The sequence below is a fragment of the Dasypus novemcinctus genome, chromosome 7 (assembly GCF_030445035.2).
Source record: "Dasypus novemcinctus isolate mDasNov1 chromosome 7, mDasNov1.1.hap2, whole genome shotgun sequence".
Lineage (NCBI taxonomy): Eukaryota > Metazoa > Chordata > Mammalia > Cingulata > Dasypodidae > Dasypus > Dasypus novemcinctus.
The window spans coordinates 127,841,225-127,865,242 of NC_080679.1; the positions used below are offsets into that span (position 1 = coordinate 127,841,225).

Consider the following 24,018-nt stretch of genomic DNA (forward strand, 5'->3'; position numbering starts at 1 on the left):
TTGCATTATCCAGCAGCACTGGGAAATTGTCTCTTTTTTGTTGCTTCATCTAGCTGTGTCAGCTCTCCGTGTGTGTGGTGCCACTTCTGAGCAGGCTGTGCTTTTTCCATGTGGGGGCGGCTCTCCTTGTGAGGCACACTCCTTGCATGTGGGGCTCCCCTACGTGAGGGTGCCCTTGCGTGGCACAGCACTCCTTGCATGTGGCAGCACTGTGCGTGGGCCAGCTCACCACACAGGTCAGGAGGCCCTGGGGATCGAACCCTGGACCCTCCATATGGTAGACAGACACTCTATCAGTTGAGCCATGTCTGCTTCCCTACATTTTCTTTTAATACATAGTTGAACTTGATGTACTAACATTTTCTTTAGTATTTTTGCATCTATATTGATAAGGGATATTGGCCTAAAGCTTTCTTTTTTTGTGTGGTATTTTTCTGGTTTTGCTCTCAGGGTAATGCTTCTCATTGGGTGACCAAGGATGAAGCTGATGTGTAAACTTGTGTGGCAAAGGGAGACAGGCAGAGGGTTGCGTGGCTCCTGGCAGAGAGGGAGAGGGTAAAAGGGAGAGAGGGAGGGACAGAGAGAGAGAGGGAGAGAGAGATTGATTTTCTGTTCTGGTGTCAGGAGCCTATTAAGTTAAAAAATAAAAAGTATAGAGGCCCTCAAAGGGCTTTTGTTTATGTGGATTATATTAGACTTTTACTGTATTAGAAGTTAAAAAATTATATGGAATATTAGGTGATGAGTACCTTGGAAAAACAAAATGTAGAGCAGGGCAAAGTGGGGAGTCAACAGTATGGGGTGAGGGCAACATCTGTACCCAACAACTTTGGGCTTTCCTGCACGCCTAATCCATCTCTCAGACACTAAGCTGTTTTCACCTCCTAACATTGATTGTTTCTCTACCTGGAATATTCTCTCCCTTCTTACTGCCCGTTACATATTCTCATGCCAGGAACCATCACTTTGATAACATTCAACAATGCTTATGAAACACTTATTCCATGCTGGTTGCCCAGTAGATTTTTATTTATTTATTTATTTGTTTGTTTGTTTGTATTTCTCTCCCCTCTCCCCACCCCCCGCCCAGTTGTCTGCTCTCTGTGTCCATTTGCTATGTGCTCTTCTGTGTCTGCTTGTAGTCTTATCAGCAGCATTAGCAATTTGTGTCTCTTTTTGTTGCGTCATCTTGCTGCATCAGCTCTCCATGTGTGCGGTGCCACCCTGGGCAGGCTGCAGTTTTTTTTGCGCTGGGCGGCTCCCCTTACGGGGTGCACTCCTTGTGCATGGGGCTCCCCTACGCGGGGGACACCCCTGCGTGGCACGGCACTCGTTGCGCACATTAGCACTGTGCATGGGTCAGCTCATCACATGGGTCAGGAGGCCCGGGGTTTGAACCTTGGACCTCCCATGTGGTAGGCAGATGCTCTGTCCATTGAGCCAAATCTGCTTACCCCCCATAGAGTCTTTATCTGTTCTCACCTGTACATGACAATATACTCAATAGTTTTCATTTATCCTAAATTTAGACTATTTAAAAATAAAGAGGGGGGCACCATGGTAGTTTTCTACACACATTATTGGTATTTATTGGTAGACATAGGTATTACTAACCCAAACTTGACAAACAAGAAAAGACACCCACAGGGGATGCTTTAAAACACTTTGCAGACTCCTGTTCCTGCGAGAATTGTAGAAGTCACAATCTTTGTTTTGAGTTGGAAGGAGAGACAGGTTGCAGGTCCTGAAAAATGAATTTGCATTTGTATGAAGTCATTAATACATAGAAAGTGATGCTTGGAACATTTTTATCAAGTACTAAAGCTCAATAAATTTCAGCTCTTGTCACTTTCATCTTTTTTTGTGAGTGGATTGTGAGATTCTATGCCTAAATTCTTGGACCACAAAATAGCACATGATCTCAGAGGTGCACAGTAAAAAAAATACTTTTCTGTCTTTGGAAAATCCGCTAAAAACTGAGCTTTTCTAGAAATGTCTGTCACATTAAAGGTTTGGGATCAAGTTAGATAAGGTATTTAAAGTGTTTAACAATTGTTATTATTAAATAGTAGGTAGAGGATAATTGCACAGTGATTTGGATTCCACTTTCAACATTCACTAGCTGCATATCACCTTAGGCAAATCAATCTCTTCATATCATAGTTCATTCATCAATGAGATAACGATGGTACCCATCTCCCAGGATTATTATGATAATTAAATATGGTCTTTCCTGTAAATTGCTTAAAACTTGCCTGGCACAAAGCAAGCACTAAATATTCATTAGTGCTTACCATTTGGTTGATGAGCAACACTTAAATTTATTCTGAGTGCACCATGCACACACACACATATACATACATTTGTATTTGTATGGAATAATTCTGGAAGGAGAAACAAGAAACTGTTACAGTGATTATCTCCAGAATTTGGGGACAGAGGTGCGAGTTGAGTAGAAGAGAAACTTGCAGTCCACTGCACACATTTAAAAATTTCATGTAATTTAAAAACTGGTACTACAATTTTATAGATCAGCTTTCTTAAAATTAAAAACCAAACATGCATATAGAGAAAACTTTGGCTCCCAATCCATCTCCCATTCACTCACTTTCCCCACACCCCATCCATTTTTTTTGCCCTGTGTATTCTTTGCAAATACACAGGCATATTGTTCCAACCCAACTCCTCGAGGGCATGAATTTGGGTGGCCAAACTCAAAATTTAGTTTGGTTTGTGAGACCAAAGCACACACCAGGCACTGAGTCAGACATTAGCTTTATTTGGACTTAAGAACAGGGGAGAGTCTCTGGTGGCAGCTGTCTGGAGAATGGAAGCAGCACTCCACAAAGAGGCAGGAAAATAAGGTGTAATATAAGGGTTTCAGAACAAAGCCTTCCCATAGGGTATGAGAACAGAGCTCCTACCGGGGTCCCGTGATGGCACATATGGGGTCTGGAGATGTTCTCACCACTTATGCAGGCATGAAGTTTTCCTGCTCCGGGGAGATTATGGTTCATGATACCATATATACCTCCTTTCCTCTCTGGGAGGGTTGCTAACTTTAACTTATGTCTAGGTCACGTAGGCAGCTATGTGCTATGGGTTTAAGGGCAGCCTGGGCCCCGGGTCCCCACAACCCACCCCCATGCAGCAGCCGATGTTGGCCGTAGCACAGGCACTGCATCCACATTCCGCAGCAGCAGCTTAAAAGACAACAGAGTAATAGGAGTCCTTCACCAAAAGCTATAGACCTACAAAAACATGCCACCAGGGCCAAGAAAGAGAATTAAACCAATTGGCTAGGGGGTCAGTAGTTAATTTATCCATGTGCTGTATGTGCTGTTCCATAGGATTGAGTGCTTGTGAAATATGGGAGTGATCAGAATATCTACACAACACTGAACACTAACGAGGGCACAAGTCCCACCTGCCGCAAGAATATCTAAAGCCATCCTATTTTGTAAGACTGCCTCTTATTTGTCTAGTTTCTTTGTTTAGTAAGGAAATTGCTACTTTGGAGTCATTGGGGGCCTGAGCAGTGTGATTGGCTAAAGCCGTTACGTGGTTTTCAGTGACAACTGCAGCTCCACCTGGCACAAAAACGGCCAGGGGTAGAACCACCAGGGCACGCGCTTTACTCCATATCTAGCCTTGACCATTTCCCAAATACTAGGAGCATGGGGTAATGAGTCATACAGGGTGGTGGAGACATACGGCTGTCCCATGTGTATCATTTGGTCCAGTTACAGGGCAGATATGACTGCCCATTTTGCCTGCAAGCCCGTAGCCATCCTTTAGGGGATGGGAAGGCCCCAGCAAATAAATGGTGAGAGGCCTGCCCTTGGAAAAGACTACTGTTTTCTAGTTTGATAGTAAAATTACATAACTCAGGGGACAACCACCCCACATCATGGATTCCCTCTTGTCATTACATGCAGACAGGGGCAAGGCGATCTAGGGTGACAGCCTCAGCTGTTAACCACCCCAAACCATCACGTACAGCAAATCCTAATAAAGGAGCAGGGCTTATTCACCCATCCTCTTACAAGGGAAAAAATGTAATTACGTCTTAAATGAGGTCTTGTTCCAACCTTATCAAGAGGTCACGTTCTGCCGGGCCAGCAAGGTGTCCCCCATCGTCCAGCTTGCAGGCGTTATGGTCCAAGGAGGTCAGCAGCACCCCAGGATGGTGAGACTGCACAAACCCAACACTGGGTTTGATCGTGGGAATGGGTTCCTGCCGAGGCCCACTGCAGAAAGGTATTGGCTAGGTGCTACGGATGAAAAGAGACACTTATGGGGAACAAAGGGCAGATCGAGCTGGTCTAATAGTATACAAGCAACATTTCCATTAGTAGATAACAAAGTAGCAGGTAGGGGAGTCCTGTGAGGAGGCTCCCAAGACCATAAATTTTCCCCTTTTAAATTCTCTCAGTTTTCTACAGTGACCTCAAAAACTAGTTTAGGCATAAGAAGAGTCCACACAGACACACACAGAGTTCCATCCGAATAGGAGACCCTGGATTATTTATAAAGATTTTTACTGTCACTTTTTAATATAAATTGTGGTCTTACAACAATGTTCTGGGTGCCTCCTGTTCTCCATGGGCTTAAGATTCCCAACCAACTAGGCTGCATAGACCAGTGCCATGGCCAAAGGACCTCATTTCCCCCAGTTTATCTAGTTTGAGGCACAGGCAACCGTAGATTATTACTTCCCCTTTTGAGTTGTAGGTCAGCTGACCCTTTAACTTGTAATCTTTAATGCCTGTGTTGGTTCTGCTGTTAGCATTTTAATTGGAGCAGGGGCTGCAGCCCACCAGCGGTGCTGATTTTAAACAGGTCAGAGCTGGATACAGCCTTTTAGTCCATTGTTGTTAAGATCCCTTATCATCTTTTATTTGACTCTTTAAAAGGCCTTTCATTCTTTCTATAAGGTCTGCACTGGTGGGGTTATAGGGTAAATGGAAAGTCCATACAATATCCTGGTCTATAGCCCAAGGCTGCTTGAGGTGACCAGTAAACCGAGTTCCTTGGTCATGTTAATTTGGGCTGGCACCCTGTATAGGACACTTACTTTTCCTAAGCAGCGAAGAGTGACTGGTTGGTTGGTGTTTCCTACTGAGAAGGCCAGCAAGGGTCCTGTGGCAGTGTTCACAGCAGTGAAAGCATGTCTTGCCCCTTCTCAGAGTGGGAGGTGGCTGATGTAATCCACTTGCCATCGTGCTACTATAGTCTGCGCTCAGCCACTTCGTCCCATCAACTGAGGTAATCGCTGCGGTGGTTGGACTGAGGAAAATGGACACTCATGGGTGATATCTACACGCTGCTGGTGACAGGCAGCTGGAACTGCTAGGCTAAGCGCTACAGCGTTTGGTAACCATGATGTCTGCGTTTTTTTGTGGAGCCATTTCACTGCTTCTCAGGTTTCATTGGTATGACTCCAGACCTTCGCAAGGGCATCTGCCTCAACATTCCTGAGGGGTATTAGAGGAGTGGGCAGGGACATGACAGGCAGTTACCTGTCACTGCTGGTAGGTGTCCCAGATGCCCTCCCATAGATCTCTCCCCCACAGAGGGTGGCCATGTCAGTGCGTTGCCTTGTTTTGAAGTTGCCACAGGTGGTAAGGCCTGTGTACACTGCCCAGCCATCAGCACAGATTGTTAATGCATTCCCGGGCTCATGTGCTAGAACCATCTCACAGCTCTTAATTCAGCCCATTGACTGCTTTGCCTGGTGCCCATTCTCCACCAAATAGTGTCAGCGCTGGGCTGCCCAGTCCACGTGGGAGGCTGTCCACTAGCTGAGCCATCGTGTACCATGCCTTCTCTGGAACTGAGCCCGTGCCTTCCTTAGTGGGCACTTCAACGGCCACCTTGGGGGGCTGAGGAATCACCCATGTAAGACACTGGACCTAGGATCTCATGCATTTTGGTACTTAAAGGGCTAGTATTGAAGACACTGTGCTGCAGCAGGTAAGCTTTCTACTTGAAGGTACTTAGCTGCACACCGCCAGAGCAAGGCTTATTCCCACTAGACGCGATCCACCCTTGAACAGGGATGCCAGTCTTCAGGATGACAGGGCACTTTTTTTTTTTTTTTTTTTGAGGTACTGGGGCCCGGAGATTGAACCTGGGACCTTGCATGTGGGAAGCTGGTGCTCAACCACTGAGCCGCATCAGCTTCCCTGAGCTGATCCTCCCGCCTGTTTCGCCTGTTGTTTTTGTTTTTTCAGGAGGCACAAGGAACTGAACATGGGACCCCGATGTGGGAGGTGGGCACTCAGCCCAACAGCTGAGCCACAGTTCACTGACTGGGCACTTTGGGGCTAAGTTCCACTAGCATCAAGGCACTGTATGCTGTGCAGTTGCTTTTCTAAGGGGTTATATCAAAATTTGGTCCTTTCCATAACTGTGACCAAAAACCAAGGGGTACTCGCTTAGAATGCTGCCTTTGCCACAGACCCCACCCAAAGCACATATTGGTGCTGGCCACGTCCAGCTCACAGGGTGAGTCAGGGCCCACCTCCCAGTGCTCGAGCCTGTGCTGTGCCCTCTTTGCTTCCTTAAAAGCAGCCTGCTTGGGGTCCTCCCATTCCAATTCCCATGCAAGACCTTTTCTGATTAACACATACAGTAGTTCTAATATTTGAGTTAAGTGAGGGATGAACGGTCCCCAGTACCCCAACAACCCCAGAAAGGCCATTACTAGCTTTGGAGTTTGTGGTGTGGGAAAACGTTGTGCTTTATTGATTACAGCAGAGGATGGAGATTCTGCTTTACTTGACCAAACAATACCCAAGAATTTTACAGAGCAGCCAGGGTCTTGCAGCTTGTCCCGATTGCTTGCCCACCCCCAGCCCTCAAGATAAGATACTCTTATTTCTGATACTCCCTTTAATTCTGAAAGAGAATTACTGGTTAACATAATATTACCAATATAATGGTATGGGGTTACAGCCACTGGTTTCTTCCATGTGGCCTCATCCTTTGCCACGAGGTCATGACAGAGGGTCGGGCTATGCACATAGCCTTGGGGAAGCACCGTAAGAGTCCACGGTTGGCCTTCTCACATGAAGGCAAATGCAGGTTGGCCTGACTTGTCTAAGGAGATACTATAAGAAAGCATTAACAAGATCTAAAACAAAGTGATAGTGACATAACTGGGTACTAATGTCTTCCAATAAATCAGCAATGTTTGGGGCTGCTGCATACAGTGGTGGTGTTTATTTTATTCACGATAATCTACTGTCATGCACCATGTTCTATCAGGCTTTCGTACCAGCATACAGGACTATTGAAGGGACTGTTGGTAGTTTTATTATCCCTACCCTTTCTAATTCCTTAATTGCAGCAGTAATTTCCTGGTGCACTCCCCTTTCCCCAGGAGTTTGTATTGTTTGGTTGCCACAATTCTTTGGGGGTGAGGGCATCTTCACTGGGTACCATTTAGCTTGTCTGCTTCGCACTTCCTTTATTACTCTGCATCAGAGGTGGAATTCTCCTATGGTTGTCTGTAATGTGGCGTTCTGGACAATGTCAGTTCCTAAAATAAATTCACATATAGGAGAAATTGACACTGTGTATCTTTGGGGAAGTAATCATCCAATTTGTAAAACTAAGCATAAATTGTTTTCCCCCATCTATGTGAGCATTGGTCCGTGGAACTACTTTGCCATGAATTAAAGTACATTCAGGGAAGCAGATGTGGCTCAAGTGATAAGGCCTCTGCCTACCATGTGGGAGGACCCGGGGTTCTATCCCTGGGGCCTCCTGGTGAAAAAGAAAAAGAAAAAGAAAGAGTGTGCCTGCACAGGAAGCCAGTGCCTGTGTGGCAAACTGAGTGCCCACACAGTGACTTGAGTGCTAACATGGCAAGCTGAGTGCTCGTGCAGCAAGCTGAGTGCCCATGTGGCGAGCCAGTGCCAGTGCAAATGAGTCACAAAGCAAGACGATGATGCAACAAGAGACGAAGGTGAAGTGCAGCAGATACCAGGAACTGAGGTGGTACAATGACAGGGAACCTCTTTCCACATCAGAGGTCCCCAGGATCAAATCCTGATGAATCTGAGAGGAGAAAGATGAGAAGACAAAAAAGAGAAATAGATACAGATCACACAGAGAATGGGCACAGACAGCAAAAACAGCAGGATGGGGATGGGGGAGGGGAGAGGAAGGGGGAAAAAAGTACATTCCGCTCCCATGTATACCTAGGCTAATATTCTTTGTTGATTAGTAGGGAGCCAATAAAGAGTTAACTATACAGGTAGCCTGGGATCTCCAGTTATTGTTCACCTAGAGATTTGACTCCTCTATTACGGTGGGGAAGAGTCCCTGCTGGACTTCTGCCAGGGGAGTGGAAAGTGTATGGAGTTGGGGGGACAGCTTTTTTCCTGTCCTTAGGGAGCTTGCTACTATGTTTCACTAAAAAACAGCCTTGGGCTGCCTATCTATTGTTTCTAGCTTGGTGCTTGTGGCAATAAGATCTACCCACATGTGTTGTTGTGTCCTCGGGGTGTCTCCCCTGCCCACCCCCCCAGCTCTCCTTTTCCACAGCCTTTCCCATTCCCCAAGGTCATATAGCCTGCATAGCTTGTCACACAGTTTGCCTCACTAGAAGGCTCAGGATTAACACCAGAGGTCCAAAATAATAATGGTTGAGAGCAGTATGTAGCACAGTATTTTTTATTCTTGCAGTAAAAGCTATGGTGTCAGGCCCCATGAAGTTGGTGGCATAAATAGCATGTTTCATCCCTAATCCCTGAATTTCTCCCATGGATTGTCAGTGAGGAGTGGCATGGGTTATGTCCCCTTCGTTAGGCTGGACAGCTCAACATCCATCAACCAACCATACTAACAGCAGCGTTGTTTTTGTTTTTCTATAAGTAGTATATGAACATTGACGTAGAGAGGAGTGAGTGGTAACAGGTGCCAATTTACTCATTTCCACCCCAGCTGGCACAAGTCCCTCTGCTCTGCCATCCCATAACCTTAGAAGCCAGTTAGGCAGGGACTCTCTAGATCTCTGCCTGTACCTTTGCCCTAAATTGTACCACTCGGCAGCGGTATAGTCCCATGTGGTTATATGAAACTTCAGCTCAGGGGGTTGGAAGTGCTGGACCCCAGGGGTTTGGTCTTGTAACGTCTTCCACTTCTGCTGTCTCACAGGATGCACACTAGGGGGTTCCTCATCTTCTTTCATTTCCCATTCTTCCTCTGTGTCCTCATCTAAGGAGGGGTCCATAGGATCCCATACCATAGGGTCCCATCCATGGGTGTTTAGTATCTTCTGGACCTGGACTTGAGTCTATCCATCAGTCAGGGTCTCTTAACTGGTGTTCAACGGCACAGGTGATCGGTTGAAGAATCTTTCCTCTCTGCCTGTGCCAGGCGCACAGAGGCTTTTGCCACTTCTTCTGCCTCAATAGTCACCTGCAAAGCTCCTAACCCGAGCCACAGCATAGCTGCCGCTATTGAATGTTCTTCCTTTTTCTTATTTAAGTGGAGTTGCTCTGCTACCTGCTGTAGCACAGCCAATATACCTGCTGGAGTTTCCAGGGCGTCCCCACACTTTCAGCGGTCCTCACTCATACAGGAGGGCAGCCACCCCTCCCCACATGGACCAATCCTGGATTTCTCCCACCAATTTTCCTTTCCCTGAGCTCATGCCCACTGCTGCTAGGGGTCCTTCAGTCTCCTGCCTGGCCCGCCAGTTTTTTCCAACCCAAATCCAGGAGGGCACAAGTCGGGGGAGCCGTGAGACCAAAGAATGCACCAGACACTGAATCACAACGAGCTTTATTTGGACTTACAGACAGGAGAGAGGCTCCGATGGCAGCAGTCCGGAGAATGGAAATAGTGCTCTGCAGAGACAGGAAAATGAGAGGATACTATACAGGTTTCAGAACAAAGCCATTTCACAGGGTATGAGAAGAGAGTTCCTGCTGGGGTCCCGTGATGGCACATTCGGGGTCTCATGATGCCATCACTATGTACGGGAGAAGGAAGCTTACCGTTCTGAGGTGATTATGGTTTATGATATTATCTGTACAGTCTTTCCCTTCTAGCGATGGTTGTTAATCTTCAAACTCAGTCCGGGTCACGTAGGCGGCTCTGGGCTGTGGGGCGGCTAGGGCCCTGGGTTCCCACACACAACATTTTAACTCCTATTTTACATACAGTTTGCACTCTCTCTACCTTCCACTGCACCTGGCTTTTATGCATATGCTACAGTACTGAAGCATTTTCCCCAGCCGCCGGTGCATGAAATAGGTACGTGTAAGCTAAAAGCGGGATGGCTCGGGCCACTCGCAAGCCGGTCTGCTTTCTCGCCAGCCCACTAGCTCCTAAGGACCCCCCACTTCCCCATCTGTTTCCCGCGATGCCTAGTCAAAGGCCCCAGGCGGAAGTCTAAGGACCGCCCCCTTCCAAAGCTGTTTCCCGCGATGCCTGTCCAAAGGCCCCGGACCGAAGTCCCTCCACAAGCCCTTCCACTACTTCTGGGCGGGCTCGCATCACGGCCTCGGCGGTGGCGCCTCAGGCATTGCGACGGGCAGCCCGGCCTCCGGCGCGCCGCGGGCCTCGGAGGGCCCGGGCGACGATCGTGGCGTAGCGCCGAGTGGACGCGGCGGCGGCGGCGTTGCTGTTGATTACCCTTTGGTCTCGGGAACTTAGTCTTGTGGCCGGCTTCGCCGCACCGATTCTTTTGCGGTTAGCGCCATGTCGGTGAGCGAGATCTTCGTGGAGCTGCAGGGCTTTTTGGCTGCCGAGCAGGACATTCGAGAGGTGCGCCCCCTCCCTCTCCATACCCTTTTTATCGGGGCTACCTCTCCCGGGCCGCCCCAGACCCTCATTCTTGGGAGGTGGGGAAACCACAGGGAGGGGTTGCTGCTTCTCGTCAGGGGGTGGGGTGCCTCCTCCTAACCCCATGTTCCTTTATGCTGAGCCCATGTGCTCGGGCCTCGGCTTCTCCGCATCATCTGCCTTATTTGAGGGTCAGTTTTCTCCTTTTCTGCACCTATGTTGAAGGCTCGGTGGGCGCATGAGACTTAGACAGCTCGCGTTTCATATCTTTGTTGTTGATCTCTTAAAAGCACACGTGAGTCATTCTCTTGTTAAAAATTCTCCTTTGGTTTCTTATTCCACATAGGATAAAAGTCTAGATTCTGCTGTGGCCCCGAAGGTCGGTCTGTCGGTTTCTCTCTCCCCGCCCCCCCCCCCCCCATCTCATTTTACGCTCCTCTCTCTTTGCATAGTCCGTTCAGTTTTCTTTCAGTGCTCCAAATAGTTTTCTGTCGCAAAACTCTTGCATATACTGTTTTTCTCATATTCATCTCCTTGATCTCCAAGTCTAAATTATGTCTTTTCTCTGTTATATTTTCTCTCAGTACTTAAACATTTTTTATTTGTGCGATTATGATTATTTTTAAGTGTTTGCTTCCCCCATTGTACTTTAAACTGCAAGAGGGGGAGGACTGTCGACTTGCTTCCCCCATATTTACACAGTAGCACACAAGTGTGCTTAGTGGATATTTGTAAAGTGAATGGAAAGATATTTAGTACTTGTATTGCATTTAATCGTTCATAAATTATGTTCATATACCTAATTTGCTTTAATTTTTTAAGACTGCAGGTAGAGAAACCTGAAGACTTAAGTTACTTGCTCAGGGTTCCTTATAGGAAGCAAGTGAAAGAGTCAGGATTCTGACCTGAATGTTATGGGTATAAGTTCAGTCCTTGCGAATCATTAGTGTTTTGGATATATGGGAAGGTGTGGTAGGTCAGTTATGCTATCTCATATAACGGGTTTGAGACTATGATAATACTTTGGTGGATTTATCTTATCTTTTTATTTTTAATTCCAGGAAATCCGAAAAGTTGTACAGAGTTTAGAACAAACAGCCCGAGAGATTTTAACACTACTGCAAGGGGTCCATCAGGGTGCTGGGTTTCAAGACAGTAAGTTCTTTGTTTTAATTTTGAAAGTTTTTATCAATTTAAAAAATGTCCTATTAAGAGAGTAGATTTTCATTCAAAAGACATGTCAGGTCTGTATTATTTTATTATGAAAAATGTCCATAATGCTTTATGGTGCATTAAGAATTGGAGGGAAGCGGACTTGTCCCAGTGGATAGGGCGTCTGCCTACCACATGGGAGGTCCGCAGTTCAAACCCTGGGCCTCCTTGACCCGTGTGGAGTTGGCTCACGCGCAGTGCTGATGTGCACAAGGAGTGCCCTGCCATGCAGGGGTGTCCCCCACATAGGGGAGCCTCCCGTGCAAGGAGTGCGCCCCGTAAGGAGAGCTGCCCAGCACAAAAGAAAGTGCATCCTGCCCAAGAATGGCACCGCACGCACAGAGAGCTGACACAGCAAGATGACACAACAAAAAGAGACATGGATTCCCATGCTGCTGACAACAACAGAAGCGGACAAAAAGAAAAACACGCAGCAAATAGACACAGAGAACAGACAACTGGGGCGGGGGTGGGGGGGAGAAGGGGAGAGAGAAAAAAAAAAAGAATTGGAAAAATGGGTGAGTTGACCATTTTATAGGTTTGTAGTGTTCTATGTGATTTAATTGCTCCGTTTCACATAGTGTGATTCAATAAACATGTTTACTGATAAAATTCTAGTGGTGATAATTAAAATTGTTAAGTAACTCTCATGTGTCTAGCAGCTTTTATATGGTTTTCTCTCTAAAAAAATCCAGTGTTTCAGTGATTGAATATAGTTTAATGTTCGTGGATAATAAGATGGTCATTATAAAATGTTCTCAAATCTAAGTCTTTACAGTGAGCCCTTGAATAGAAAGTATGTCAAGTACACGAAACCTCCATTTTAAGATGTAGCCAACTTGGCTAAAATAGCTGAGATATATTTTCAGGTAGAGATTGATGTAATAATGTAACTTAACAGGCAAGTTACTATGTCATTTTTCGCAATGGTAGGGAGTTCATCAGCCAGATCAAGAATAATTATTAAGGGCGCTTTTGATCAAATCAAGGGAGCTAGAGACTATTTAATTTCTAGGCATCCTCTCATGTAGTGGCATGAGATGGCAATGGCAGCTGGCACACAGCCCCTTATATATAAGGTAATTTATGATAGTTTACCCATGTTTTTCCTAACATACTCTGTTCAGCATGTTTTGTTTATTCTTCAGTAGTGTTGGTTAATTTGTAGGGAAATTTGAGATACTTTGAGAACCAGGTGGAAAAAACAGTATTATGTACTCTATACTTGGTAATGAAATTTTTAGAAAAAGTTCATTTCCATGGAGACTACATATGTTATTAAACCATAACTGTATTTGAAGTTTTCTAAATTTTTCACTCTTATATTTGATTCTCTTTTTGTGATCAGTTCCAAAGAGATGTTTGAAAGCTCGAGAACATTTTGGTACAGTAAAAACACATCTAACATCTCTGAAGACCAAGTTTCCTGCTGAACAGTACTACAGGTTTGTAAGAAAAGTAACATTGTAAGAGAATAACTAAGGAAAACAAAAAGGAGACAATTATATGTACTGAATGATTGCTTACAAAAGGTAAAAATCTTTGCATAGAAGGAACAACAAAAAGGAAATGGATCAAGCTGTTAATGAGGGAATTTTAATGGTGACAAAATTGGTGGTTTTATCTTTTTTCTTTTCCTTACTTTAAACATTGTTTTAAGGACCAGGTATTAATTTTGCAGTGAAAAATAATTGAAAAGTAAATGTTGTATGGAAAACATAATAGAGACAGTCTCTTTGCTTTATTCGAGTTACTGGTGAAATTGTATAAACTATAGGTTATGGGTACAATATATTTAGAACTGAGTTTTCTCTCAAAGCCAAGTGACGTATTTAGCCAGTATTTTATGCCGTACTTGGTTGAGTCTGCAGTGCCATTAATTTAAGCACACCATTTTATGAACCACTTAGAAAGAGAAAAAATATTGCCAGGTAAAATTATGAAACATAGTTTATAAAATGTGTTCTGATTTCAGAGATGCTAAACTGAAGAACTGCATATAGGTACTGACAAAATACGGTAGATGAGAAGCCAGAATTTCTACTTATTTTATTTTCTTGCTATGTGTATGGTCAGTAAATAGGGTGAATATGTGGAAAGGTGCATAGAGTCATCGCACAAGAAGAGTCTTTAAAGCAGGGGTCAGCCAACTACTCCTGGCCCATTGCCTTGAGGGGCTCAGAATTTTAAAGGGTTGTTACAAGAATAACACCAAAGAAGTATATGTGGTGGAGACCACATGTGTTAAGTGTCTGGCCTTTGCAGAAAGTTTGCTGACGCTGTTTTACAGTAGTAACTGGAACAGAGGGAAGTAGGAAAATAGGATTGGAAGGGCCTTTATTTATTCCCCGCCCCCAGATGTCTCCCTTGCCTGCCTGCTTGTTGTTTATGCTTATTGTCTGCTTGCTGCCTGCTCGTTGCTTGTTGTGTCTCCTTGTCTGCTCGTCGTCTTTTAGGAGGCACCGGACACCGAACCCAGGGCCTCCCATGTGGGAGGTGGGTGCCCAACCACTTGAGCCACGCCTGCTTCTCTAGAAGGGCCTTTAGAGGTCATCTGGTCTGGAGGTCACACACAGGCTGCATTCTGGATGGATTTGGCCTTTGAGAAGTATTTTGTTTGACCTACGTTGTAATGGAAAGGTTTTATATTGGTCACTACATGTGGAAATCAGGAGGCATAGCATAAATAGCCAGTGGTTGTATAAAATTCCCTATTGTTTCTTTTATAATCTTTTGTCCAGTTTAACTGCAGTGTCCTGAGGTTTTAAGTCCATCTGTTTAGTGATGCATATGGTAATTAATTCTTAAATGTGCAAATCAGGATTTTTGTGATACCGTACTCTCAAATCAAAGTGTAGGGGTAAGTAAATATTGAGGCAGATAATACAGTGGTACTTGTCATCCATGATCTTTGTTTGCACATTTAAATTTTTCTCAGAACATTATTGCTCTTATTGATGAAACTTCCAGAACTCAATTGCTGTTGTTTTCCATAATGTTTAGTTTTAAGTTTTTGTAGTCATCAAAATCTTCTTTGATCATGCTTCTTTAATCAGACTTGTAATAAGTAAATTTATAAATTTGAGCTTGCAAAACCTTAAATTCATCTAGTGTGTTTGAATATAAAACGCTCTTATGTGTTGTATATATTGGGATTTCGTGCAAAGTACGATTTTATCTGAAAAAGGATTATATTTCTAAAATGTTTGAATGTGACTGTACTAAACCTGTCTTTCTCAAGACCTCGAAATCTTAAACCTTCAAACTAAACGCGCTTACATTCATACAGATTTCACGAGCACTGGAGGTTTGTGTTGCAGCGCTTGGTCTTCTTGGCAGCATTTGTTGTGTATTTGGAATCAGAAACACTAGTGACTCGAGAAGCGGTTACAGAGATTCTTGGCAGTAAGTGTTTTCATTAGTGGTGATCTGCATAACTAGGCATGGCATTTTAATTTTTGGTGGGAATGGCTGTTGCTTATGCTTTCTATTTATTAAAGAAAAATAGTGAGAACAAAATGGAAAACGAATTACTCGGAAATACAAAAGCTGAAAATTAATAGTGGCCTGCTCTTTTTGCTTGGGTATTTTTTTTTTTAAAGCAGTTTTATTGAGATATATTCACATACCTTACGATCTCCAAAGTATATAGTTATTTGCTTTTATTTAATCACAGTGTTGTGCATTCATCACCACAGAACAATTTTAGAACAATTTTGTTACTCCAAAAAGGAAAACTTCACGCCCCTTAGCGGTTGGGTATTTTTAAAGTGTTTTTTCATTGCAACCTCCAGTTTTAAATTCAGAGACTACAGAAAACTTGAAAGACTAGGCCTTTGAACACCTGTGTACACCCCCAAGCTTCACCACTTACTAACATCTTGCCACGTTTGCATAGTCTCTCACGCTATTTTGTGTATGTGTCTACCATTTGAAAGTCATAGATATGACTTCTCCTTTGCATTCTCCTGCGTGCATCTTCCCAAAACATAAAACAGGAACATTCCCTGATGTAACTATAATACCATTCTTAGCAAATTACTATTTAAGAGAGGACTAGAAGGGAAAGTTGAATTTTTCTTAAAAACTTGAAAGTCTCTATGAGGTCTCGTTGCCAGGGTTGTGAAATCATTAAGAAGCCAGTTTAAATGATATGTCTTTCTTTATTTAACTTTTCTTTATATTTAGATAGATAAAAATGGAGATTCTTAGGCCTAAATTGCATACATACCATGACCTTATCTTTGCTTTGATAAATTTTCCAGTTGAGCCAGATCGGGAGAAAGGATTTCATCTGGATGTAGAAGACTATCTTTCAGGAGTTTTAATTCTTGCTAGTGAACTGGTAAGAAGCTCAGTAATTTGCCTTTTGCTGTTTTGATCTTCCTGCTTCAGTCTGTTTTTTTGAAATGGATATTGAAATTCAGGAAGTCTAATTATCTGTTAGTTACCAGGGAGTCATTGACTGTGCTGTACTATGTTCCATCTTGCTGGTGATAAAAAAAATGCCAGTGCACATGACGAAGTAGCTGTGTTCTTACTGCCATGATGTAACTCTTCCTTCAGAGTAGTGGTGAGACAGAAATATTGTTGGTAGCTGTGTTAATTCATATAAGAGTTTTGAGGAACAATTTAACTGTATAACTGTTAACGTTATTCTTGTCCATTATCTGCTTAGTCTCTCTTCTGGGAAATTGTCCTATAAAAATAATTCAAAAGAAGAAAAAAAGCTGTTAAAAAGATGTTCACTATAGCTTTCTTTATATTTATAAAAAGAATTGTAGGCCACTGAAACTTCCATAAAAGGGGAATGATAAGTTATTAAGTAAGTTAATAATATTAAGCAGTTGTTAACATGGATATTTTGAAGACTGGTATGGAAAATTTTTCTGTTTATAATTAGGATTGTATCTGTGTCCATGACAGATTGAAAATAAAAAAGCTTGGTCCTTCTCCACTGGTAGTTTGAAAAGCACTGCTGTAGAGCCGGGGTCAGCAAACTGGCTTGTGCTGCCTGCTTTTGTAAATAAAGTTCTGTTGGAACACAGCCATGCCTGTTGGTTTACATAGTGTCTGTGACTGCTTTTCCCTGTGAGAACAGAGTTTAGTAGTGATAGCTCTTAAGGCCCACAGAGCAAAAACTTTTTATAGTCTGGTGCTGTAAGAAGAAGTTTGCCACTCCTTGCTTTATAGAAAAGCTAGTGCAGGGCTGGTATGATGATTCCTTGACGTTCAGCCCCGGGTCCTTCTGGCTTGCAGCTTCTTCCTTGTGTTCCAGGATGCTGCCCTGACTTTGGTCATTCACCTATGTTCCAGCTACTAGGAGGAAGAGATGGGGAAAAGGGCAAGCCCCTCCCTCTAAGGACATTTCTTTGAACTTGCACACCCAATTTCTACTTCCTGTTCCATTGGCCTGTCTGCATGGGTGTTGTATGGCTAACATTTGAGGAATTTTCACTGAGGAGAATGGAGCGAGGTGATACTAGGGCCATCCTGGGTCACTTGCCTCAGGCTTCTTAATCTGGCTAGAGAGACCTGACCAGTAAACTTGAAGCACCTTTGTCAATGCTGGTTGTCAAACGTGAGATGTGTTTTAAACCACACGTTGCAGGAGGGCAGGGAAGGGCTAGCTTAGGGAGTTTGGAAGAGCTGTGGCGACAGTTTTATGGAGAAGGGAGGTCTTGTTATCTGGGTCTTTAAGTCAGTCTTATCAGTCCTTCATGACCGTGTTGTGTGACTTAATTTTAGCTGCTAAAGTCATTTCTGTTTTTACTGCTTTTTTGGTGACTGGAGTTACAGCTCAGGTAGGAGAGCTCTAGAATTGTAATCATTTGGCCTAGATTTGAAAGGATTAGAATTGCAGTGATTACTGTGGCACTTCTCTTATACATTAGCAGAAATGAGCTGTAAAGTTGACATGTACATAATTTAACATATTTTATTACACAACAGCCAGTTTATAAACTTAGAGAAATTTTAGAAGACGTTAGTTATATTGAGCTTGTATTTGGCTGACATTGTTGCCTTAATTTCACTGGGGTTCTTTTCATTTGAGGCTCTTGTAATTTGTCTGGGTTCACACACAGCCTGCGCTGGTACTTCAGCGTAGCTGTCCAGGCCTCTGGTTTCTTCTCTTAGTTGTGGTTTGCCACGTTGTAACGGTTCCCCTGCTTCCCTTTCCTTGTGTAGTCGCGGCTGTCAGTCAACAGTGTGACCGCTGGAGACTACTCGCGGCCGCTCCACATCTCCACCTTCATCAATGAGCTGGATTCTGGTTTCCGCCTTCTCAACCTGAAGAATGATTCCCTGAGGAAGCGCTATGATGGCCTGAAGTATGATGTGAAGAAAGTTGAAGAGGTGGTCTACGATCTCTCGATCCGTGGCTTCAATAAGGAAACGGCTGCTGCTTGTGTGGATAAATAGGCGGCTTTCCCCTGCCCTTGGCCTTGTTTGCCTCAGTGGTTGCCAGAGGGGTGAGCACAGTGCCTCTTATGGTAGGCAGGGCGCCCGGTTGCTAAACACTGCGCTTCATTTTCTTAACCAGTTGTGTGGTGTGAGGATCAGAAGTGAAACGCTTTTTTGGGGGAGTAAAAAATGCCTTCACAAAGACAGACTTTTCTTTGTTGTTTCAGTGGACTTGCTCTGTGATCAAGTATATTTCAGTTCTGTCCAAAAGTGTAAATGTCAGTCTCTTGGTAAAGTTCTTTTGCTTATCCTGACTGTTGATGTATTGATTGAAAAGTTTATTGCCTTGTTTTGTGATGATTCTTTCAGATGTGACCTTTGATGTTTTCTATTTCCTAAGTTAGCTGTCCATACCCAGGTATAGCCTGGTTACAGTATAAAAATAGATAATTAAAAGGATGGTTGCCAAGCAAACATTATAGTTTATTATTACATTCTTCCATGTTTATTTTTAGCCTTATGAGTAAATCAGATGTTGAAAGTCTTTGCAGGGGAGTTATAGCCCCAGGGTTCTCTTTCACTGCCATCAGTATATAAAGGATTTAAACTGCACAGTCCAGCTCAGTGGATGATTTTGGGAAGTTTTTGTATTAAGGGATTTAGTAGTGTTGTCATTGGCTTTATTTTCAGGAAACATTTTACAAGGTGGGGAGGAATACTTAATATTTTAAGTCATTTCTACTTTAGGATATTGTCTTCGCATGCTGCTATTGCAGTGAACTTATCTTAAAAATAATCTTCACGCACATCTGGCATTAACACTTCATGTGATATATTTCTAAACTATGAAATCTTTTTTCCAGCAGCTAGCTAGATGGTTTGGTCTGGGAGAATAAAGATACCCACATAACTTAATTAGCAATACCTTGTCTAGTATGTTTTTGAGAAAAATGCTGTGCTTTATATGGAAAAAAATGAATCTGTTTTTTTTTTTAATTTAATTTTTTAAAACTTCGCTGGATTTGGTAATGTTTTTTAGGATAAGAAATTTCAGATCGTTGATGGCTATCCCAGTAGATATAGGTTTTAAATTTACAGTTTTGGACATGTCATTGAAAGTTTGTTGTTTTTCCCCAGAATCTCCATCCCCATTTTTTCAGGTAGTACTAAGAATACTCACCAGGTAACTTGTGCTGTTGAATTGAAATGGTTATGATGGTGACTTAATCCACAGTCACCTGCAGCTCATTTCAAGGAAGGTGCTAGTGTTTCTAGAATAATATGAACTATTTCATGCTTCATACCTGGTTTGGACTCCCTGTTTGTATGATAGGATATGTGGCATTGCCATCAGAACTTTTTATCTCAGGCTGAGTTAGAGGCCGAGTAATTTTTCCATCATGAGGAAAGTAGAAATTAGGTGCAAGTTGCTATGCATTGTTGGATTTTTGAACAATTTTCTTGACCATTTTTTTTCTGCAGAAAAGTTTGTAGAAAGAAAAGAGTGTCAGGTTCCTCTAAATGCCCAGGATAGTCACCAGAAATGGGTATTGAAACATGCCTGGCTTGTGCATCCAAGGCTTGCCAATGACATCATCAGACATGTACCGGAAAACTCCCATAACTGTTTCCTTTGCTTCTGTATTGATTTTGCCTGAGAATTTTATATAAGTTCTTGGTAGAAGTTGTTAACAAATGCATTTTAATTGGAGGAGCACATTTTGGTCTTGTCACTCTGTTTGAGAATTTAGAAGTGTTATGTTTATAAATATTCAGCTGTCTTTGTTGCTGGCTTGTTGTAAAGCAATAAACATTTTTTTGGGGTCTGTTTGTAATCTGGTGTAGTGCTGTGAGAACTTGTCTGTGGAGAAGAGGCTGGAAAAGAGCAGGGTGCTAAGTACATCCTGCTGTGTGATGTTTTCCACGTAATCAAAGGATACCAACCACTCAGAGCACTTTACTGGAAAATGCAGGTAACATTTGGGTAGCCTAACTAATTGGAGAATTAATATATTTTAACTGAAGATGTTGAAAAATCTTGGCCTGTGGTTTTAGTTTGCCAGAATTGGCAAATCTATTTTAGATCGCAATTTTAGGTAAATTGGATTTTTCTTAGCTTGAAAATTCCCCAGTTTGGTCTTGGCTGCCAGGGTTGTGGATCATTAAACACCAGTTTAAAGGAGTCATCCTTGCTTTAGACTGGGTGGAGTTGCATCATGTTTGCCTTGGGAGCTGGCAAGGGGCTAAAGAGATAACGACCCTCCCGAGCTCCTCTGCTAACTGGGGCTGATGCTGAGGATGTCGAGGGGAGTGGAGTTAATTCCTACTTGGGAAAAGGGAGGGGGGTGCCAGAGAACGCTGGAGAACTGTCTCTGAGAAAGTTTGAATTACAAGGCTCTATGCCTCCAGGCAGGAACCTCTACCATATTTATCTTGTCAGTGTTGAAGCAAACACACTGACTAGGAATTGAACTGAGTGGGCTGTCAAAGGGCACCATCTGCTGGTAGACCAAGTAAGTGCATGTGAGAAAATTAAAAATAAGGCTTTTTATGGCCTTTAGAGCCTCCCCAGGGCCCTTGGAAGTGAATCTGCAACCCATTACTGGGTCCAGAGCCGAGTTTTGAGCAACTAATGGACAATCTTAATGATCCAGGTCAAACCAAGAATCAAAGAGCCTCGGTAACACCAGCTTCCCACCCCTAAATCTCTACGAAAGAAAGAAATCGAGTGTCTGAGTAAACTGCCATTGTAATCAGATTCTTAGACATTGACAAAAAATTATGGGCTATGCTAAGAAGATGGAAGACATGCCCCAAGAAAGGAAATATATCAAAACCCAAGAAGAGATGCAGGATTTGAGAGAACTAAAATAATTCAAATTGAGTTGATTTCTAAAATCAAATTGAGTCGAAAGACAATATGGCTAGAGAGATAAATGACATCAAGAAGACATTGAGCAAACACAAAGAAGAATTTGAAATCTTGAAAAGTAACAGCTCATGGGAATGAAAAGTACAGTAGGTGAGATAAAAAACACATTAGAGGGAAGCGGATTTAGCCCAATGGATAGGATGTCCACCTCCCATATGGGAGGTCCAGAGTTCAAACCCAGGGCCTCCTGACCTGTGTGATGAACTGGCCCACGTGCAGTGCCGATGTGCGCAAAGAGTGCTGTGCCAGACGGGTGTCCCCTGTGTAGGGGAGCCCCATGCGCAAGGAGTGCACCCTGTAAGGAGAGCCGCCCAGCATGAAAAACGTGCAGCCTGTCCAGGAGTGGCACTCCACACATAGAAAGCTGACACAGCAAGATGGCTAAACAAAACGAGACACAGATTCTGGGTGCCACTGACAAGAATACAAGCAGACACAGAAGAACACACAACAAATGGACACAGAAAGCAGACAACTGGTAGGGGGAGGGTGGTGGGGATGCAGAGAGAAAAAATCTTAAAAAAAAACCACATTAGAGGCATGCAACAGCAGATTTGGAATGATAAAAGAATAAGTGATACTGAAGACAGAACAGCTGGAATTGAACAGAGGAAAGAATGGAAAAAATTGAGCAAGAGCTCAGGGAGTTGAATGATCAGTATACCCTGATCAGAATAAATTTAAATAGATCTATTCCAAGACACATACTACTTAGAATGTCAAATGTCAAAGATGAAAAAAAAACCCCAAAAACTCAGCAGCAGCAAGGGAGAAGTGAACCAGTTATATACAAGGGACACCCAAAAAACAGGGTAGTATTTCTTATCAGAAACCATGGGGGTGAGAAGACTGTATATGATACAGTTAGAATACTGAAATAGAAAAACTGCTGTCTGAGAGTTCTTTATCTAGCGAAATTGTCCTTCACATATGAAGGTGAGTATAAAATATTCACAAGCAAACAGTTTGTAAAAAAGAATCCACCTTTGCAGGAAATATTAAAGGAAGCCATGGAGCGTGAAAGAAAAAGACAGGAGACAGAGGCTTGGAGGAGAGTAGAGAAGAAAGAATAGCAGAAAGGATAACCAAAAGAATAAAAACAGATGAAAGTATGATATGACTCGTGAAAACCAAAAGAGAAAATGGTGGAAGTAAATAATGCATTTACAGTAATAGCATTGAATGTGAATAGATTAAACTCCCCTATCAAAAGATACAGGCTGACAGAATGGATAAAAAACAACAGGAACCATCCATATGCTGCTTGCAAAGACTCACCTTACACCCAGGGATACAAACTTGGCTGATAGTGAAAGGTTGGAAAGAAATATACCACGTAAGTAGTAACCAAAAAAGAGCAGGGGTAGCTATACTAAGTCGGACAAAACAGACTTTAAATGCAAAAAGTTAGGAGATACAGAAAGCCATTACATATTAATAGAAGGGGATCTACCAGGAAGATATAACCATCATAAATATCTATTGATCCTAACCAAGGTACCCCAAAACACGAGATATGCTGTGACAAAACTGAAGGGAGAAATAGACATCTCTACTGTAGCAGTTGGAGACTTCACCACTCACATCATTAGATAGAAAAATTAGAAGATCAACAAGGAAACAGAACTTGAGCAATACGATGAATGAGTTAGACTGAAGAGACATATATAGAATGTTGCATACAAACTCAGTAGGTTATACATTCTTCTCAAGTGCTTATAGGTCTTTCTCCAGGATAGACCACATGTTAGCTCACAGTGCAGCTCTGAATAAATATAAAAAGACTGAAATTATACAAAGCACCTTCTCAGGTCATAATGGAATGAAACCAGAAATCAATAATAGATAGGAAAAAGGCAAATTTGCAAATGTGTGGAGACTAAACTACACACTCCTAAATAATCAGTGGATCAAAGAAGAAATTGCAAGTGAAATCAGTAGCTACACTGAGACGAATGAAAACGAAGACAAAACTTATGGAATACAGCAAAGACAGTTTGATAGAGAAATTTAGAGCCCTAAACACCTGTTTTAAAAAAGAAGAGCTAAATTAAAGATTAAGCTGAACAACTAGAGAAACTAGAAAAAGAACAGCAAACCAATCCCAAAGCAAGCAGAAGGAAAAAAAAAATTAAGATTAGAGCAGACAACAACAACGACAACAAAATAGAGAAAATCAACAAAACCAAAAGCTGGTTCTTTGAGAAGATCAATAAAATTGACTAACCTCTAGCTATACTAACAAAAAAAAGAGAGAAGATGCAAATAAATACAATCAGAAATAAAAGGGTGGGAGTTATGACTGACCCCACAGAAATAAAAGGGATCTTAAGAGGATATTACAAGAAACTACATGACAGCAAACAAGACAACCTAGATGAAATGGACAAATTTTTAGAAATTCATGATGCACAAACACACTACAAGAAATACAACAACTCAACAAACCAATTGTATTTCAAGAGATAGAATCTGTCATAAAAAATCTCCCAATGAAAAGTCCAGGACCAGATGACTTCACAGGTGGATTCTAACAAGCATTTTGAAAAGAATTAACACCAATCCTGTTTAAACTCTTCCAAAAAATTGAGGAGGAGGGAAAATTACCCAAAACATTTTATGAAGCCAACATCACCTTAACACTAAAGCCAGATAAAGACACTACA

The 24,018-nt window shown here is 42.7% G+C and overlaps 1 protein-coding gene and 1 long non-coding RNA gene across 2 annotated transcripts; one reads left to right on the forward strand and one right to left on the reverse strand.

Annotated features, from left to right (window-relative positions):
• Nucleotides 1–9,782: 9,782 nt before the first annotated feature.
• On the reverse strand, nt 9,783–10,137 carry LOC139439329 (uncharacterized). Its single transcript, XR_011649299.1, has 2 exons — nt 10,014–10,137; nt 9,783–9,863 (listed from the first exon to the last, which is right to left on the reverse strand). It is a non-coding gene; the product is annotated as an uncharacterized lncRNA (long non-coding RNA).
• Nucleotides 10,138–10,378: 241 nt separating this feature from the next.
• TSN (translin) lies at nt 10,379–20,255 on the forward strand. Its single transcript, XM_004460742.3, has 6 exons — nt 10,379–10,785; nt 11,865–11,958; nt 13,364–13,460; nt 15,305–15,420; nt 16,281–16,360; nt 18,205–20,255. The coding sequence occupies exons 1-6, from the start codon at nt 10,720–10,722 to the stop codon at nt 18,436–18,438; spliced, it is 687 nt and encodes a 228-aa protein (XP_004460799.1). The 5' UTR covers nt 10,379–10,719; the 3' UTR covers nt 18,439–20,255.
• The last annotated feature ends 3,763 nt before the right edge of the window (nt 20,256–24,018 follow it).

What these genes read in the sequence shown, in the direction of transcription:
- TSN (XM_004460742.3), top strand. Translation starts at nt 10,720, where the DNA reads ATGTCGGTGAGCGAGATCTTCGTGGAGCTGCAGGGCTTTTTGGCTGCC. An exon ending in CCGAGCAGGACATTCGAGAG is followed by an intron (nt 10,786 to 11,864) that starts GTGCGCCCCCTC and finishes TTTTAATTCCAG; the next exon opens with GAAATCCGAAAAGTTGTACA. An exon ending in GGTTACAGAGATTCTTGGCA is followed by an intron (nt 15,421 to 16,280) that starts GTAAGTGTTTTC and finishes TAAATTTTCCAG; the next exon opens with TTGAGCCAGATCGGGAGAAA.